At 50.4% G+C, this 19,268-nt stretch overlaps 1 protein-coding gene across 1 annotated transcript in view; it reads right to left on the reverse strand.

Annotated features, from left to right (window-relative positions):
* Positions 1–19,268, reverse strand: part of MAD1L1 (mitotic arrest deficient 1 like 1) — a 922,608-nt gene that overhangs the window by 876,339 nt on the left and 27,001 nt on the right. The window contains exons 4-6 of the mRNA XM_075318107.1: positions 17,712–17,891; positions 15,607–15,731; positions 15,273–15,354 (exon numbers count right to left, since the gene is read on the reverse strand). Coding sequence (XP_075174222.1) covers positions 15,273–15,354; positions 15,607–15,731; positions 17,712–17,891 — 387 coding nt within the window. The remainder of the gene's footprint in view (positions 1–15,272; positions 15,355–15,606; positions 15,732–17,711; positions 17,892–19,268) is intronic.

The raw sequence follows: 19,268 nt of genomic DNA on the forward strand, positions 1-19,268 counted from the left end.
CTCCCTCACTGACTGACATTGGTCAGAGTGCAATGTGAGGTTTTCGCACATTGCACTCGTCCATTTTTCATGCGTGAGTGTGTCCTAATAACATGGATTGGACCATTATCTCATTCACCCGCAGCGCAGATTTACACACTTTTTGCCAGGTTCCTGTTTGTTTCGTTAAGCCTTAGGGCAGCAGCTAAGAATGTTTTTTGCACCTGTTGTGGGTCACACAACCACACAAGGTGAGCGGCCTGCTTTATACCCTTCTCCCTTTCACATTGAGAAAAGGACTATTGCGCTTGTTTTATCCACAGCTTTATACACTCATCTGTTCATCAGAGATAGATATATGAAAAAGAAAAAAGAGAATTTTGTTTACTTACCGTAAATTCTTTTTCTTATAGTTCCGTAATGGGAGACCCAGACCATGGGTGTATAGCTTCTGCCTCCGGAGGACACACAAAGTACTACACTCAAACGTGTAGCTCCTCCCTCCGGGCTATATACACCCCCTGGATGACCAAATATAGCCAGTTTAGTGCAAAAGCTGAAGGAGAATAGCCACCCACAAGTAGAGATAGAGCAAAAAACCAGAACAACCGGAGCCTCTGTCTACAACAACAGCCGGTGATAACACACGGAACAAGAAATTGCCAACAGGCAACAGGGAGGGAGCTGGGTCTCCCAATACGGAACTATAAGAAAAAGAATTTACGGTAAGTAAACAAAATTCTCTTTTTCTTCATCGTTCCTATGGGAGACCCAGACCATGGGACGTCTCAAAGCAGTCCATGGGTGGGAAATAAACAGAAAACTGAGAAGTAGGCGAAACCTAACTTCACAAATAGGCGACAGCCGCCTGAAGGATGCGTCTGCCCAAGCTCGCATCTGCCGAAGCATGAGCATGCACTTGGTAGTGCTTCGAAAAGGTATGCAGGCTAGTCCAAGTGGCAGCCTGACAGACCTGCTGAGCCGTAGCCTGGTGCCTGAAAGCCCAAGAGGCACCGACAGCTCTGGTCGAGGGTGCCTTGATCCCCGGCGGGGGAGGCACCTGAGTACACTGGTAGGCATCGGATATGGCCGACCTAATCCAACGAGCTAGGGTCGGTTTAGAAGCCGAGAGACCCTTGCGCTGACCTGTGGTCAGCACAAAAAGAGAGGTGTACCGCCTAAGAACAGCGGTGCGTGACACATAGATCCGGAGCGCCCGCACCAGATCTAAAGTTTGCAACGCTTTCTCAAAGCGATGAACAGGAGCCGGACAAAAGGAAGGCAATGAAATGTCCTGGTTAAGGTGGAAAGGAGACACCACCTTAGGGAGAAAGTCCGGAGTCGGACGGAAAACCACCTTGTCTTGATGAAAAACCAAAAAAGGTGACTCCGAAGAGAGCGCAGCCAATTCAGAGACTCTCCTGAGAGAAGTTATGGCCACCAGAAAGACGACTTTCTGTGAAAGACGAAACAAAGAAACCTCCCTAAGAGGCTCAAAGGGGGGTTTCTGCAAGGCCGTGAGGACCAGATTAAGGTCCCAGGGATCCAAAGACCGCCGGTAAGGTGGAATGATGTGAGATGCGCCCTGCATGAAGGTGCGCAACTGAGCCAGTCGGGCGATACGCCGCTGGAACAACACTGACAGAGCCGAGACCTGTCCCTTAAGGGAATTGAGGGATAGTCCTAGCTGCAGACCGGACTGTAGAAGGGACAGGATGGTCGTCAAGGAAAAAAGGCCAAGGGGCATGGCCGGAAGAACGACAAAAGGACAGGAAAATTCTCCAACAATAAGGAATAACGTTTGGAACACAAGTCTGAACTGGGTGCAAAAACCTAAAAAAACATCACTATGGGGAGATAAGGTATGCACACCAGTGACTATGTAAGGGGAATACATGAAATAGCAGAAACTGCTGTGTGAATACTGACTTGAAAAATCCAATAGCTATATGCAAGAGTGAAAATGTGAAAAATGGAATCTGCATTACTGCCATGAACATACGAATCAAAAGAAATTTAGCTACTGAATTGATCAATGCAGATTCCATTTTTCACATTTTCACTCTTACATATAGCTATTGGATTTTTCAAGTCAGTATTCACACAGCAGTTTCTGCTATTTCATGTATTCCCCTTACATAGTCACTGGTGTGCATACCTTATCTCCCCATAGTGATGTTTTTTTAGGTTTTTGCACCCAGTTCAGACTTAGAATGGTGTTCCAAACGTTATTCCTTATTGTTAGTAGTTTTTCGTTTGTGAACCCTCCCCAACCACACCTATTGCCAATCCATATCATACGCATAAATAGCCTGGGTCTCAGCTTCCCATAGACGGTAAGTTTTTTAACTGCATGAGAGGACACACACAAGCTAGGGACCGCAACGTAGAGAAATACTTTGGCGTAGTGTTGGGGCTTTATTGCATTGATCAATTCAGTATCTAAATTTCTCTTGATTCATATGTTTATGGCAGTAATGCAGATTCCATTTTTCACATTTTCACTCTTGCATATAGCTATTGGATTTTTCAAGTCAGTATTCACACAGCAGTTTCTGCTATTTCATGTATTCCCCTTACATAGTCACTGGTGTGCATACCTTATCTCCCCATAGGAAAATTCTCCAAGTCCTGTGATAAATTCTGGCCGAGGAAGACTTCCGAGCCTGAGTCATAGTGGAGATGACTTCAGGAGGAATGCCTGAAGCCGTCATGATCCAGGACTCAAGAGCCACGCCGTCAATCTGAGAGCCGCAGAATTCTGGCGGAAAAACGGACCTTGTGAGAGAAGGTCTGGGCGGTCCGGGAGATGCCACGGCACCTCTACGGACAGACGGAGCAGGTCTGGGTACCAAGCTCGCCTGGGCCAGTCTGGAGCAATGAGAATGACCCGACGGCCCTCCATTCTGATCTTGCGCAGGACTCTGGGCAAGAGAGCTAGAGGGGGTAACACGTAAGACAGACGGAACTGGGACCAATCCTGAACCAGCGCGTCCGCTGCAAAGGCCTGAGGATCGTGGGAGCGAGCCACGTAAACCGGGACCTTGTTGTTGTGCCGGGATGCCATTAGATCCACTTCCGGAGTGCCCCACTTGCGGCAGATCGACCGGAACACTGCCGGATGCAGAGCCCACTCGCCGCTGTCCACGGTTTGATGGCTGAGAAAATCTGCCTCCCAGTTTTCTACGCCTGGGATGTGGACTGCGGATATGGTGGACTTGGAGTCCTCCGTCCACTGAAGGATGCGTTGAACCTCCAACATTGCCAGGCGGCTGCGAGTCCCGCCCTGGTGATTGATGTAGGCAACTGCTGTCGCGTTGTCTGACTGGACTCAAATGTGCTTGCCCGCCAACAGGTGGTGAAAGGCTACGAGAGCTAGAAGCACAGCTCTGATTTCCAGCACATTGATCGAGAGGGCTGATTCGGACGGAGTCCAAGTGCCCTGTGCTCGGTGGTGGAGAAATACTGCTCCCCAGCCGGAAAGACTGGCATCCGTGGTGAGAATCACCCAGGACGGGATCAGGAAGGAGCGTCCCTGAGACAGAGAGAGGGGCCGAAGCCACCACTGAAGAGAGCTCCTGGTCTGTGGCGACAGAGCCACCAGCCTGTGCAAGGAAGAGGTCCGCTTGTCCCAACAGCGGAGAATGTCCAGCTGCAGGGGACGCAGGTGGAACTGGGCAAAGGGAACCGCTTCCATTGACGCCACCATCTGACCCAGCACCTGCATGAGGTGCCTGATGGAATGACGGCGGGGCCTCAACAGAGAGCGCATCGCCAGATGTAGGGACTGCTGTTTGACTAAGGGCAGCTTCACAAGTGCCGGCAGAGTCTCGAATTGCATCCCTAGGTACGTAAGTTTTTGGGTCGGGGTCAGAGTGGACTTGGGCAGATTGACAAGCCACCCGAATTGAACAAGAGTGGCGAGAGTGAGCGAGACACTCCGCTGACAGTCTGCACCGGATGAAGCCTTGACAAGAAGGTCGTCCAGGTAAGGAATCACTGCCAACCCCTGGAGGTGCAGAACCGCAACCACTGCTGCCATGACCTTGGTAAATACTCGAGGGGCCGTGGCTAACCCGAAGGGGAGAGCCACGAATTGGAAATGTTCCTCTCCGATTGCAAAACGTAGCCAACGTTGGTGGGAAACTGCAATTGGCACATGCAGATAGGCATCTCTGATGTCGATGGATGCCAGGAAATCTCCTTGGGTCATTGAGGCAATGACTGATCGCAGAGACTCCATGCGAAAATGCCGCACCTGAACATGCTTGTTGAGAAGCTTGAGATCCAGGATGGGCCAGAAGGAACCGTCCTTTTTGGGGACTAGGAAGAGATTTGAGTAAAAACCTCTGAACCGTTCTCTGGCGGGAACCGGTACAATTACTCCGTTGGCTTGTAAGGATGCCACGGCCTGAGAGAAGGCGGCGGCCTTGGAGCAGGGGGGAGTTGACAGAAAAAATCTGTTTGGCGGGCTGGAAGAGAACTCTATCCTGTAGCCGTGGGAGATGATATCCCGCACCCACTGATCGGAGACGTGTTGAAACCACACGTCGCCAAAGTGGGAGAGCCTGCCACCGACTAAGGACGTTGCTGGCTCGGCCAGATAGTCAAGAGGAGGCTGCCTTGGTGGCAGCAGCTCCTGCGGACCTTTGTGGACGCGGCTTCTTGCGCCAGGTGGGCTTCTGGTCCTTGGCTGAGTTAGTGGACGAGGCCGAGGGCTTAGAGGCCGCCCAGTTAGAGGAACGAAAGGAACGAAACCTCGACTGGTTCCTGCCCTGGACAGGTTTCCTGGGTTTAGTCTGTGGCAAGGAAGTACTCTTCCCGCCAGTAGCCTCCTTAATTTCGTCCAGTTGTTCACCGAACAGCCTGGACCCAGCAAATGGGAGCCCAGCAAGGTACTTCTTTGAAGAAGCATCTGCCTTCCACTCTCGAAGCCACAAGATCCTGCGGATAGCGAGGGAATTAGCGGAGGCCACCGCAGTGCGGTGAGAAGCCTCCAGCATGGCAGACATGGCGTAGGCTGAAGCCTGGGAAGTTAAGGCAACCAATTCAGGCATAGAGTCCCTAGTGAGGGAATGCATCTCCTATAGGGAAGCAGAGATGGCTTTGAGAGCCCACACTGCTGCAAAGGATGGGGAGAACGAGGCCCCTGCCGCCTCATAGACAGACTTGGCCAGGAGGTCAACCTGGCGGTCAGTGGAATCCTTAAGAGAGGTGCCATCAGCCACAGATACAACTGTCCGGGCTGAGAGTCTAGACACCGGAGGGTCTACCTTTGGTGAGTGAGCCCACTCCTTGACCACCTCTGGTGGGAAAGGAAAACGGTCATCAGAACCACGCTTTGGGAAGCGTTTGTCAGGACAGGCTCTGGGCTTGGACACAGTGGCTTGAAAACTGGAGTGGTTAAAGAACACACTCCTTGTTCTCTTAGGCAAGGTAAACTGGTGCTTTTCTGCCAGAGAGGGTTGCTCCTCTGATACTGGCGGATTGAGGTCCAGTACAGAATTAATGGACGCAATCAAATCACTAACATCCGCATCACCCTCGGTCAGATCAATGGGGCACATGGAGGTAGCGTCCGAGCCCCCAGTAAAGACATCCTCCTCGTCCTGCGAGTCGGCTCGTGAATCGGAGCCGCGGGACGAGGAAGGTGAGGGGACCCTGTGTCTCCTTTTAGGAGGACGGGGTCTGGGAGCAGATGAAGAATCCTCTGTGAGCTCTGCAGAGCGAGCCGTAGCAGCAGAGGCGCCCTGAGAAGGGGGCTGATGCATGCTCAGCAGAGTCCGGGACAGCTGTCCCATGGAGTCGGCGAAGGACTGGGAGATAGACTTAGAAAACGATTCTACCCAAGCCGGGGGTTCAGCCACCGGGGCCGGAGCAGCCGGAGGGACCACTGGGGAGACTCCAGGCTGAGGCACCACCATGTTAGAGCAGGCATCACAATGTGGATATGTGCTCGGTTCAGGCAGTACGAGCTTACATGCAGTGCATATTGAGTACAGCCTTGCAGCCTTGCTCCTAGTGTGAGACATGCTGCTGAGGTGGAGGCTCTGCAGTAAAGAACACACTCCTTCAGAATGACCCCCAGAGAGTGTATAAGAAGGTCCACAACCAGAGGTTGTGGCTTACCAGACCGTTTTGTGTGCCCTCCGGATCCCACAGCTCGGACCCCCAGACAGGTTGCAGAGATGCAGCAGCCAGCGCCGATCAGTGTTAGAACGCTGATAAAATGGCGCCGGAGGAAGGAGGGGGGGCGGGGCCTAGTCCAAGAGCGGGAACCGGAGAGCCAAGGAGATATACAGGGGAGGGAAACATCTCCTCAGAGAGGAGTGTCCTCCCCTATGCTGAACGGCGCCGCACTGTCCCTCTGCATGACTGACATGCGGGGCAGTGAAAACGAAAGTAGGCCGCAGCCGAAGCCGGGGCCTAAATTTTTCAATGCGGCCGGCGAGCAGGCACCCTCGGCGCGGTTCTCAGGTGAAAACCAGAGAACCGGCCGGAAATGTCACCAAAGTAACCTGACACACTCTCCCCAACAATAAAGATGCAAAGGACCCCCTGCAATAACGTCTCAAATACTTAGCTTGTGAGACGCAGGGTCAGGTCCCTGAGGGATGAGTGCTCCGTCCGGCAGGATCCTGAAAGGGCTGCGGATGGAGACCGGTCTCCTGCAAAGCAGTGAGAACCGTGCTGGCTCCCACTTCAAGCCAGAGCCCGAGGGATGGTGAAGGAGCGCGGCATGTAAGGCTCCAGCCTTGAAATCAACCTTAACAACACCGCCGACACAGTAGGGTGAGAAGGGACATGCCGGGGGTCCAGCTTGGACCCGCTTTTCTTCAAACTCTTTAAAATTAAAAATCAGATGAGAATGCATGTGTGGATGTGTGGCTCCTGAACACAAAGCATTGAACTGGCTATATTTGGTTATCCAGGGGATGTATAGGCTCGGAGGGAGGAGCTACACTTTTTCGTGTAGTACTTTGTGTGTCCTCCGGAGGCAGAAGCTATACACCCATGGTCTGGGTCTCCCATAGGAACGATGAAGAAAGAAAGAAGTTAAAGAGAACCTGTCACTGGATAGTGATAATACTCACCTAATGGTCAATGTGGAGCAGACAGTCATATGGGCATCTCTGTTATCTGGGTCCGTGCCTCCTCTTTCGGCCATCTTTGTCCTCCTTCTTCTGAAGCCTGGGTGCATGACGCATTCTACGTCATCCACTCTGGCCGGCATTGCGGTCCTGCGCAGGTGCACTTTGAGTAGGGCAGATCAAAGTATTGTAGTGCGCCTGCGCAGGACCTCAATGTCGGCTTGTGTGGATGACGTAGAACGCGTCAGCCACACTAGCTTCAGGAGGACATAGATAGCCGAAAGAGGTCCTGCGCAGGCGCACTTTGATCTGCCCTGAGAAGGGCAGATCAAAGTATTGTAGTGCACCTACACAGGACCTCAATTTCGGCTAGTCTAGATGACGTAGAACGCGTCATCCACACTAGCTTCAGAAGGAGGACAAAGATGGCCAAAAGAGGAGGCGAAGACCGGGGAGACGCCCATCCGACCGTCTGCTCCGCACCACCCGTTAGTTGTGTAGTATAAACATCCGGTGACAGCTTCCCTTTAACACCTAACCTAGCATCCCTGCAGATCTGAAACAGACCTTACGACCAACTCACACTACAAAAAGCTGAGGAGGCCGATGGCCAACAGGCAAGGTATAGTCTGCCGGGGAGGAGACAATTTTTCACTCTCTGCATTACTGGTGTGAGCCTCCAGGTGGCAGCAGACTAGCCCATGGTTCTGTGTACCCCAATCATGTGACTGTGAAACTAATCTTTTTATTGGCATATTGCTGAACCTATTGGCACATTTGACTTTCATGGGTTGAACTCGATGGACCCAAGTCTACCTTCAACCTTAAACACTATGAAACTTTGGAAGTAAAAGGGAAAACAGGTGCAATATGATGGATCTATTTAACCCTTTAACAAAAAGGTGCTTTGTGCCATATTTAGGGGGGACAAAGGAAGCGATACAAAGCACGTTGAAAGCCTCCTTTAAGTCCCTCGGTATCTACACCACCTCCTGGGGAACACTGGCACAAGATCGACCAACATGGCGCATGCTGATCCACCAAGGCTGCCAGACACACGAGGCCAGGAGCACATTTAGAGCAGAAGAGAAGCGAGCACTCCGCAAAGCCAGGGCTGCAAATGCTGCGACCATGGTGCCCACACATGGCTGCCCAACATGTGGCAGGACATTTAGTGTCCGCATAGGCCTCAGCAGCCACTTGCGGACACATCGTGTACAACTCACAACCCTTTAGCTTTCAAAGTCGTCTTCGAATACAATGGACGAACATTATTAGACTGTATTTGGTCTTGAAAAATTGTTCTAAAAGTTGATGTATGAAGTCAGATGCCACATTGATGTGAAAAAGGGGCTTACGGATGACAATATGGAGGAAAAATGGAATATTTACCGTATTTTTCGGACCATAAGACACACTTTCCCCCCCCCAAATGTTGGGTAAAAGTGGGGGGTATGTCTTATGGTCTGAATATAGGGCTGCGGCCGGGAATGAGGGTGTTGCGCTGGAGCGGGTCATCGGGGGCACGAGCAGGCTGCAGCAGCGCCTGCCGTGACCACGTGGGTCTGCTCATTACATATGCACGCCCATCCCCCGCCCATGTCTCAGCGCTGAAGCCGGCGCTGACAGGTGGGTGGGGTGATGGGCGCGCATATTAAACAGCCGGCCGTGATCACCCCTGGGAACTACAGCCTGTGCGGCTGTATTCACTGCCCCCCGTGCACCATCATCAGCGCGGCGGGCAGTGAATAAGTAGGGTATACTCACCGTTCCCCTGCAGCTTCGCTCGTCCTCCTGTCTGCCGGCCAGCTGATCTGTGTAGAGAGCGGTGAGCACAGCAATGACGTCATCACTATGCACGCCCGCTAGTCACGCAGGTCAGCTGACCGGCAGACAGGAGGACGAGCGAAGCTGCAGGGAAGTGACCGGTGACTGCTCCACACAGATCAGCGGCGCTGCTACCGCCACAGACAGGGGGAGGAGCAATGCTGCATGGAGCAAGGAAAGGTGAGTATAAACGTTTATTTTATTTTTTGTGTGATACAGGCTACATGCCATATAGCAGGATGGGGGTATATAGCAGGATGGGGGTATATAGCAGGATGGGGGTATATAGCAGGATGGGGGTATATAGCAGGATGGGGGTATATAGCAGGATGGGGGTCTATAGCAGGATGGGGGTCTATAGCAGGATGGGGGTCTATAGCAGGATGGATGGGGGTATATAGCAGGATGGATGGGGGTATATAGCAGGATGGATGGGGGTATATAGCAGGATGGATGGGGGTATATAGCAGGATGGATGGGGGTATATAGCAGGATGGATGGGGGTATATAGCAGGATAAGGGCATATATCAGGATGGGGTACATATACAAGGCAGGAGGATCATTACCAGGATGGGGTACCTTAGCAGAGAATTTGAGGACATTACCTCCATAACAGTGTAGGCAGCAGATCCTCGCCCCATAACAGTGTGTCATGACCACATTTTTTGCTTAAAATTTTATTTTCCTATTTTCCTCCTTTAAAACCAGGGTGCGTCTTATGGTCCGGTTCGTCTTATAGCCCGAAAGAAGGGAATTTTGTTTACTTACCGTAAATTCCTTTTCTTCTAGCTCCAATTGGGAGACCCAGACAATTGGGTGTATAGCTTATGCCTCCGGAGACCACACAAAGTATTACACTAAAAGTGTAAAGCCCCTCCCCTTCAGCCTATACACCCCCCGTACTGCTACGGGCTCATCAGTTTTGGTGCAAAAGCCCGAAGGAGGAAAAAATTATAAACTGGTTTAAAGTAAATTCAATCCGAAGGAATATCGGAGAACGGAAACCATTTAACATGAACAACATGTGTTATACAAAAACAGGGGCGGGTGCTGGGTCTCCCAATTGGAGCTAGAAGAAAAGGAATTTACGGTAAGTAACAAAATTCCCTTCTTTGTCGCTCCATATTGGGAGACCCAGACAATTGGGACGTCCAAAAGCAGTCCCTGGGTGGGTAAATAATACCTCATAATAGAGCCGTAACGGCTCCGTCCTACAGGTGGGCAACTGCCGCCTGAAGGACTCGCCTACCTAGGCTGGCATCTGCCGAAGCATAGGTATGCACCTGATAGTGTTTCGTGAAAGTGTGCAGGCTCGACCAGGTAGCTGCCTGACACACCTGCTGAGCCGTAGCCTGGTGTCGCAAGGCCCAGGACGCTCCCACGGCCCTGGTAGAATGGGCCTTCAGTCCTGAGGGAACCGGAAGCCCCGAGGAACGGTAAGCTTCGAGAATTGGTTCCTTGATCCACCGAGCCAGGGTTGACTTGGAAGCTTGTGTCCCTTTACGCTGACCAGCGACAAGGACAAAGAGTGCATCCGAGCGGCGCAGGGGCGCCGTTCGAGAAATGTAGATCTTGGCGGACGTAGGTTACCTAGCCTGTCTCATAGTGGCAATGACCTCTTGAGATAATCCTGAAGACGCTAGGATCCAGGACTCAATGGCCACACAGTCAGGTTGAGGGCCGCCGAATTCAGATGGAAAAACGGCCCTTGAGACAGCAAATCTGGTCGGTCTGGCAGTGCCCACGGTTGGCCGACCGTGAGATGCCACAGATCCGGGTACCACGACCTCCTCGGCCAGTCTGGAGCGACGAGGATGACGCGGCAGCAGTCGGCCCTGATCTTGCGTAACACTCTGGGCAACAGTGCCAGAGGAGGAAACACATAAGGAAGCCGAAACTGCGACCAATCCTGAACTAAGGCGTCTGCCGCCAGAGTTCTGTGATCTTGAGATCGAGCCATGAATGTTGGGACCTTGTTGTTGTGCCGTGACGTCATTAGGTCGACGTCCGGCATCCCACAGCGGCAACAGATCTCCTGAAACACGTCCGGGTGAAGGGACCATTCCCCTGCGTCCATGCCCTGGCGACTGAGAAAGTCTGCTTCCCAGTTTTCTACGCCCGGGATGTGAACTGCGGATATGGTGGATGCTGTGGCTTCCACCCACAGCAGAATCCGCCGGACTTCCTGGAAGGCTTGCCGACTGCGTGTCCCACCTTGGTGGTTGATGTAAGCCACCGCTGTGGAGTTGTCCGACTGAATTCGGATCTGCTTGCCTTCCAGCCACTGCTGGAACGCTTTTAGGGCAAGATACACTGCCCTGATCTCCAGAACATTGATCTGAAGTGAGGACTCTTGCTGAGTCCACGTACCCTGAGCCCTGTGGTGGAGAAAAACTGCTCCCCACCCTGACAGACTCGCGTCCGTCGTGACCACCGCCCAGGATGGGGGTAGGAAGGATTTCCCCTTCGATAATGAAGTGGGAAGAAGCCACCACCGAAGGAAAGCTTTGGTTGCCTGAGAGAGGGAAACGTTCCTGTCTAGGGACGTCGGCATCCTGTCCCACTTGCGTAGGATGTCCCATTGAAGTGGACGCAGGTGAAACTGCGCGAAAGGGACTGCTTCCATTGCTGCCACCATCTTCCCCAGGAAGTGCATGAGGCGCCTCAAGGGGTGTGACCGATCTTGAAGGAGAGATTGCACCCCTGTCTGTAGTGAACGCTGTTTGTCCAGCGGAAGCTTCACTATCGCTGGAAGAGTATGAAACTCCATGCCAAGATATGTCAGCGATTGGACCGGTGTCAGATTTGACTTTGGAAAATTGATGATCCACCCGAAACTCTGGAGAATCTCCAGAGTAACGTTGAGGCTGTGTTGGCATGCCTCTTGAGAGGGTGCCTTGACAAGCAGATCGTCTAAGTAAGGTATCACTGAGTGACCCTGAGAGTGGAGGACCGCAACTACTGTAGCCATGACCTTGGTGAAGACCCTTGGGGCTGTCGCCAGGCCGAACGGCAGTGCCGCGAACTGAAGGTGTTCGTCTCCTATGGCGAAACGCAAGAAGCGCTGATGCTCTGGAGCAATTGGTACGTGGAGATAAGCATCCTTGATATCGATCGATGCTAGGAAATCTCCTTGGGACATTGAGGCGATGACGGAGCGGAGGGATTCCATCCGGAACCGCCTGGTCCTTACGTGTTTGTTGAGCAGTTTTAGGTCCAAAACAGGACGGAAGGACCCGTCCTTCTTTGGAACCACAAACAGGTTGGAGTAGAAACCGTGGCCCTGTTGCTGAAGAGGAACCGGGACCACCACTCCTTCTGCCTTCAGAATGCCCACCGCCTGCAGAAGAGCCTCGGCTCGCTCGGGAGGCGGAGATGTTCTGAAGAATCGAGACGGAGGACGAGAGCTGAACTCTATCCTGTAACCGGGAGACAAAATGTCTCTCACCCAACGGTCTTTTACTTGTGGTAGCCAGGTGTCGCAAAAGCGGGAGAGCCTGCCACCGACCGAGGATGCGGTGTGAGGAGGCCGTAAGTCATGAGGAAGCCGCCTTAGTAGCGGCACCTCCGGCGGTCTTTTTAGGGCGTGATTTAGACCGCCATGCGTCGGAGTTCCTCTGATCCTTCTGAGGCCTTTTGGACGAGGAGAATTGGGACCTGCCCGCACCCCGAAAGGACCGAAACCTCGACTGTCCCCTCCTCTGTTGGGGTGTTTTTGGTTTGGCTTGGGGTAAGGATGTTTCCTTTCCCTTGGATTGTTTGATGATTTCATCCAATCTCTCACCAAACAAACGGTCGCCAGAAAATGGCAATCCAGTTAAGCACTTTTTGGAAGCCGAATCTGCCTTCCATTCCCGCAGCCACAAGGCCCTGCGTATTGCCACCGAATTGTCGGCTGCAACCGCCGTACGGCTCGCAGAGTCCAGGACAGCATTAATAGCGTAGGACGCAAATGCCGACGTTTGAGAGGTTATAGACGCCACCTGCGGCGCAGACGTACGTGTGAGTGCGTCAATTTGCGCCTAACCAGCTGAGATAGCTTGGAGTGCCCATACGGCTGCGAATGCTGGAGCAAAAGACGCGCCGATAGCTTCATAGATGGATTTCAACCAGAGCTCCGTCTGTCAGTGGCATCCTTGAGTGAAGCTCCATCTTCCACTGCAACTATGGATCTAGCCGCAAGTCTGGAGATTGGAGGATCCACCTTGGGACACTGAGTCCAGCCCTTGACCACGTCAGGGGGGAAAGGGTAACGTGTATCCTTAAGGCGCTTGGAAAAACGCTTATCTGGACAAGCTCGGTATTTCTGGACTGCCTCTCTGAAGTCAGAGTGGTCCAGAAACATACTCTTTGTACGCTTGGGAAACCTGAAACGGAATTTCTCCTGCTGAGAAGCTGACTCCTCCACTGGAGGAGCTGAGGGAGAAATATCCAACATTTCATTGATGGACGCAATAAGATCATTCACTATGGCGTCCCCCTCAGGAGTATCAAGGTTGAGAGCGGCTTCAGGATCAGAATCCTGATCAGCTACCTCCGCTTCATCATACAGAGAGTCCTCTCGCTGAGACCCTGAACATTGTGATGATGTCGAGGGGATAACATAGCGAGCTCGCTTAATCGGTCTGGGGCTGCGCTCCGTGTCAGAGACCTCACCCTGGGATCCATGAGACACCCCGGGAGGACATTGCTGTTCCAACTGAGGGGGACCAGGGGGCAATGATTCCACAGTGCCCCTGGCTTGAGATGCCGGCCTGGACTGCAAGGCTTCTAATATCTTAGCCATAGTCTCAGAAAGTCTTTCAGTAAAAACTGCAAACTCCGTCCCTGTCACCTGTAGTGTTAACAGGTGGTTCTCCCTGGGCCGCCCTTAGCAGAGGCTCCGGCTGAGAAAGTGCCACAGGGGCCGAGCATTGCACACAATGAGGGTCAGTGGAACCTGCCGGCAGTATAGCCGTACATGCTGCACAGGCAGCATAGTAAGTCTGTGCTTTGGCACCCTTGCTATTTGTGGACGACATGCTGTTGTCTCCTCTGAGCAATACAGGAGGGTATATAGACAAAAATCAACAGTGCACCATACAGTGTAAAGTATAGTCTATAATCATATAATCTATAAGTACACTTCTGCACCAGTGGGGCCAGCACCACAGGTGCTGCTTACCGCCTGCGCAAAGCGGTTGTGTGGGCACCAGAAATCCTGCCTGGGTCTCCCTGAGCTTGTCTCTCCTCTCCAGCGTTAGCAGAGCTGACAGGAATGGCTGCCGGCGTCCTGAGGAGAGGAGGGAGCCGTGGGCGTGACCCAGAAAAGTGCGGGAACTGGTGCCCCACTGTGCAGAGTGAGGGGGGTGGAGTATGCAAAGCATGCTCCAGCCCTCAGTGCTGCCGTCCTGTACAGCGTCCCGCCCTTCCCCTGACTGGCAGGGCTGGGGGCGGGAAGAAAACGAGACTAGGCCGCAAAAGCCGGGGACTCGAGTTATAAGCGCGGCCGCCGTATAAGCGCGGTCGGCGCGGAAGTCTCCGGCGCACTAACAGTCCCAGCCGCGCCGCAGTGATAACCATGGCAGCGGCGGTCAGCGCGGCAGTCCCCCTACACGAACACACTCAGCGACGCTGAAGTGTGTAATGGCACAAACGCAGTCAGCGCTGCTGTCCCCGGTGCACTAGCACACCCAGCAATGCTGGAGTGTTGCTGTGCGCGGTCCCCACGGGGACACAGAGTACCTCAAGTAGCAGGGCCATGTCCCTGAACGATACTCGGCTCCTATCCAGCATGGTCCTCAGGAGCTGTGGATGGAGCACGGTCTCCTGTGCCTGGAGACCGAAAGGATCCCACTTCACCCAGAGCCCTAATTGAGGGATGGGGAAGGAAAGCAGCATGTGGGCTCCAGCCTCCGTACCTGCAATGGATACCTCAACCTTAACAACACCGCCGACAAGAGTGGGGTGAGAAGGGAGCATGCTGGGGGCCCTGTTATGGGCCCTCTTTTCTTCCATCCGACAGTCAGCAGCTGCTGCTGACTAAGCTGTGGAGCTATGCGTGCATGTCTGACCTCCTTCGCACAAAGAATAAAAACTGATGAGCCCGTAGCAGTACGGGGGGTGTATAGGCTGAAGGGGAGGGGCTTTACACTTTTAGTGTAATACTTTGTGTGGCCTCCGGAGGCATAAGCTATACACCCAATTGTCTGGGTCTCCCAATATGGAGCGACAAAGAAAATACAGTACATTCGGTCATCTGAACCTTGGCCCCACAAATATCCTTATTTCTCTTTCGCCTTATTGGGGGATACAGGACCATGTGCTGTGTCTACCAATGAAGGCTCGGAGAAAAAGATTTTACGGTGAGTACACAAAAATCATCCTTTACCTACCTTGATCTGTAATTCATAGTCCGCATTTACCACCTGAAGTTCCTGTAATGCCTGTGTGGTCTGGCTGCCGTCCTCCAGCTTCCTGCAATACACACATATATCACTAGTTGTACATATATTCATGTAAATGGGAACAGCCATTGATCCATCCATACAATATTTTTTCCAAGTAAATGTATGCAAGTTTTACATTTATATTATGGATACAAAGAATTGACACGCAAAAATAAGTCTGAGGGTGCACGGTGCTGTCACAGGCCCTGCTTAGGCCTCTGGGGCTTCCCTTGCCACAGTTTTGTGTGATTTCCACCGAGCTTGTGGATAAGGCACTTACTTGCGCTGAGTTTCCAGCTGTTCGCTCAGCTCCTGCTTCTCACTCTCCTGGGATTTTAGCTGCATTTCTAGATTCATGGTCTTTAATTGCAGCTCGGACACTTTCCCCTTTAACACTGTGATGGCCTAAAGGAATACAGAAAAAATAAAATATTTGAGTACACCTGTATGCAGACCGCAAGTCACAGCATAATTAGTGACAGAGGCTCCAACTCCACTTCTATCCATACACACAAGACTATGCCCCGAGTCATCAAAGCGGTTTTGCCAGAATTCTCTTTAAAAGGAGCAACTTGGAGTTTTGAGGTTTTCATCACAGTTTCGACCAGCTTTGCTAAAACGGGTGTAGCTGTGTGGAGCCAATATATGACGAGCTGTGGCTTTCATTATGGTGGAAATCTTACTCCACTCAGCGACTGGAGTAAGATTTCTGGCAGTGTGTAACGTTCGCGGTCAGTGTAGAGGCAGTGTGCGGGGTTAGTGGACCCACTGGACCTCAGGAGAGACCCGGGCTTACCCTTTAGTGGAAGAGGCTTAACTAGGCGGCCACTGGCATTCAAAAGCGCGGTCACAGCGAACACCGTTACGTGCAACACCACTGGCTATGCTGAATTGAATAGCATGACAGCATGCCACTGTGGGCGTGCTAAAATGCTAAGAGGGCGGACTAGTTGGGGGATATAATGCCCAGAGGACTAGTCCCCTCGGCACTTATTTAATGCAATATGCTCGGCCGTCCATGGAAGAGTTCTTAGTAGATAGAGATGAGCGAACCTTAGGCTCTGGGTTCGGGCACGGAAAATAACATGATAATCAGCCAGGTGAATATCGTGCTTGTGGTCATGTCTGCGTGGTGCCCTGCATTGTGCGCGCTGCTGGTACGTTTTCTTCAGCTCAAATTAGGCTTACATTCAGCGTACTAAGAGGTGTAATTCATGGAGAATTAAAAAAATAAATAATGTTCACATTGTTCACACACCTCCGGAAATGTTTTGCTATGGCCATAGCAAAGCACTTCCTGAGGTGTGTGGGTAGTGTTATTATTTATTTTTAATTCTCCATGAACTACATATCTTAGTACGCTGAATGTAAGCCTAATTTGTGCCGGAAAAAAAAAAAAAACAGTACCCGCAGCGCGCAGGGCACCACGCAGACACGGGCCCAGTGCGATACTTCCCTGGCTGATTACGTCATTTTCCGTGCCCGAACCCCAAGCCTAAGTTTCGCTCATCTCTATTGTGAAGGTAGCCTGGGCTATAGGCTGGTTGTTCAAATGTAATAAGATTATCTGTGTATGTAAATAATCAAAATATAGGTGTAGTTGCATAATTATGTGTGTGTCTATATGGCAATCTCACAGACGCCATAATATGATTCTAAGCTGTATAGTAAAAAAGGGTTAAACCAAAGACAAGTGAACAGATGTACAAACAATGAGCAAAGAAGTTATTCATGCTTATCAGTGATTTTACACAAAGAGAGAATGTATTATCCGTGGGATGACATGTGGGTTTCTATGTCCCTACACACCTCCCTGTACTGTTTCGATGTGTGTGAAACGATAGATTGATACTTTTGTACATGTCTGGAGGTTAAAATGTAATGCTGATATTTGATCTGTTGAATACACGAACCAGTCTGATATGACGGCTCAAAGAGTGAACACGTCTGTGGTCATTGTCTTCTGAGTCATTTATAATATCTGCGCAGATACCTAATTTGGCCCCGTGCCTCTGCTGCCCTGAACAAGACTCCATTAGCAGTCTTACCCAAATTTCTCCCTTGACACTATTAGTAGACACAGGGGTATGGTTATCTCCCTGATCAAAAGAATAGGCCGGATGAAATACAATGGTCCGATCCTTACGTTTCCAACAACTGGCATTGAGGAACATTAAATAGATCGGCAAGTCAAACTGAATCCGGCTGCTCTACATGTAAGGGGTGTACCTGGGCTCACTTACTTTTTTTCTTCATGTTGTTATTATGCCGTTAAAGGGGGATGTCCCAAATTACTATTTACAGTGCTCAGATGCAGTACATCCACCAATCACACAGAAAGACCAGAGCCGCAGCGCACAACACTATGGACGTCCCCATTTGTACCTCGTTAGCCTCAGCCAGTTTGTCATCTTTTTCCACCAGCTTCTTGCTCTGCGACTCCATCGTCTTCTTATAGGACTTGTTCATTTCACACTGCTCCTGGAGTTTAACCTGAAAATCTGATTCCTTCTCCTCTAAAGCTTTCATGCGATTTAGAAGCTCTTGGTTCTTGTCAGCTTCCCGCTGCAAATAAAAAAAATAAATAAAATAAATGAAAATGACATTTTTCATAATGCTTTGGGGGTTTTTTTGCCCATCAGTCATTATGGTAAAATTATAAAAGTTAACAATGCTTTAATTCTACAAGTCGGGGATGAGTAACTAATAAGAGGACAGTAATTAGTGCATGTGGGTGTTCAAACCGAGCTCGGTGCATCCTTTGTGCGGCCAACTAGTGTAGTGCGCCTTCCTTCCTGCTGGTTTTCCACGTATCTCTGCTCAGCCCAGTCACCAGACATCAACATCATTGAGCATGTTTGGGGTAGGATGAAAGAGGAAGCTTGGAAGACAAAACCTAAGAGTCTAGATGACCTCTGGGAGGCATGTAAGACTGCATTCTCTGCTATTCCTGATGACTTCATCAATAAATTGTATGAATCATTGTTGAACCGCATGGATGCAGTCCTTCAAGCTCATGGAAGTCACACAAAATATTAAATATGGCTCTAATAGCGCCACAACTTCATTCACCAATGTTACGCAACATATCTTTGTATTAGAAGTTAATTATTTGTTTGAATTTCACATTACTTTCTGTGGGCGACAAAACTTTTGTCTTGCCAAAATCTGACCTTTCTGTGTTCATTAAATGATCAATATTTCAGCTTTGCAGCAACTTTATTTTCATAACCTAAACCAAATTTGGGAGGGTTTCAGCTTTCAAAAGAGTAATTTATGAAACCAATGGATGAATTTAAAGTCAGGTTATAAGCTTTTATTTACATAACATGGATAAGCGACAGAACTTCTGTCAGGGACTGTATAAAGAGAGAAGATGCGTGTGGGGGGAGAGAACAAGCAGGTGGAAGGTGCACTGAACTGTTTGGCTGTGACATGATGCACCGAGCGCCTGTGCTTGGTTTGCACAGTCATTCTGTGCTATAAATTGGTGTGGATTTCACAGCCAATAACACTGCCTATTGCCAGAACAGAAAACTTGTATCCCCAGCACTCCCTTGGTCACAAATTGGAAGAGCGGCGGGAATACAAAAATGACGATAGCTGAGTGCAGCGCTATGAGCGGCCATTTTCATATCTAAAGTACCCAAAACCTAGAATGGTGCATCAGTACACTCCAGCAGCTACAATGAACTCCCTCCTGGGTACACAGTATGAATTTTTAGTCTACAGCTATACAGAGATATATATATATAGAGATAGAGATAGATATATATCTCTATCTATATCTCTCTCTCGCTAGATTAATTTATTTATATATATATATATATATATATATATATATATATATATATATATATATATATATATATATATATATATATATATATATATATATATATAAAGGGAATTTTGTTACTTACCGTAAATTCCTTTTCTTCT

The sequence above is a fragment of the Anomaloglossus baeobatrachus genome, chromosome 7, assembly GCF_048569485.1.
Source record: "Anomaloglossus baeobatrachus isolate aAnoBae1 chromosome 7, aAnoBae1.hap1, whole genome shotgun sequence".
NCBI lineage: Eukaryota > Metazoa > Chordata > Amphibia > Anura > Aromobatidae > Anomaloglossus > Anomaloglossus baeobatrachus.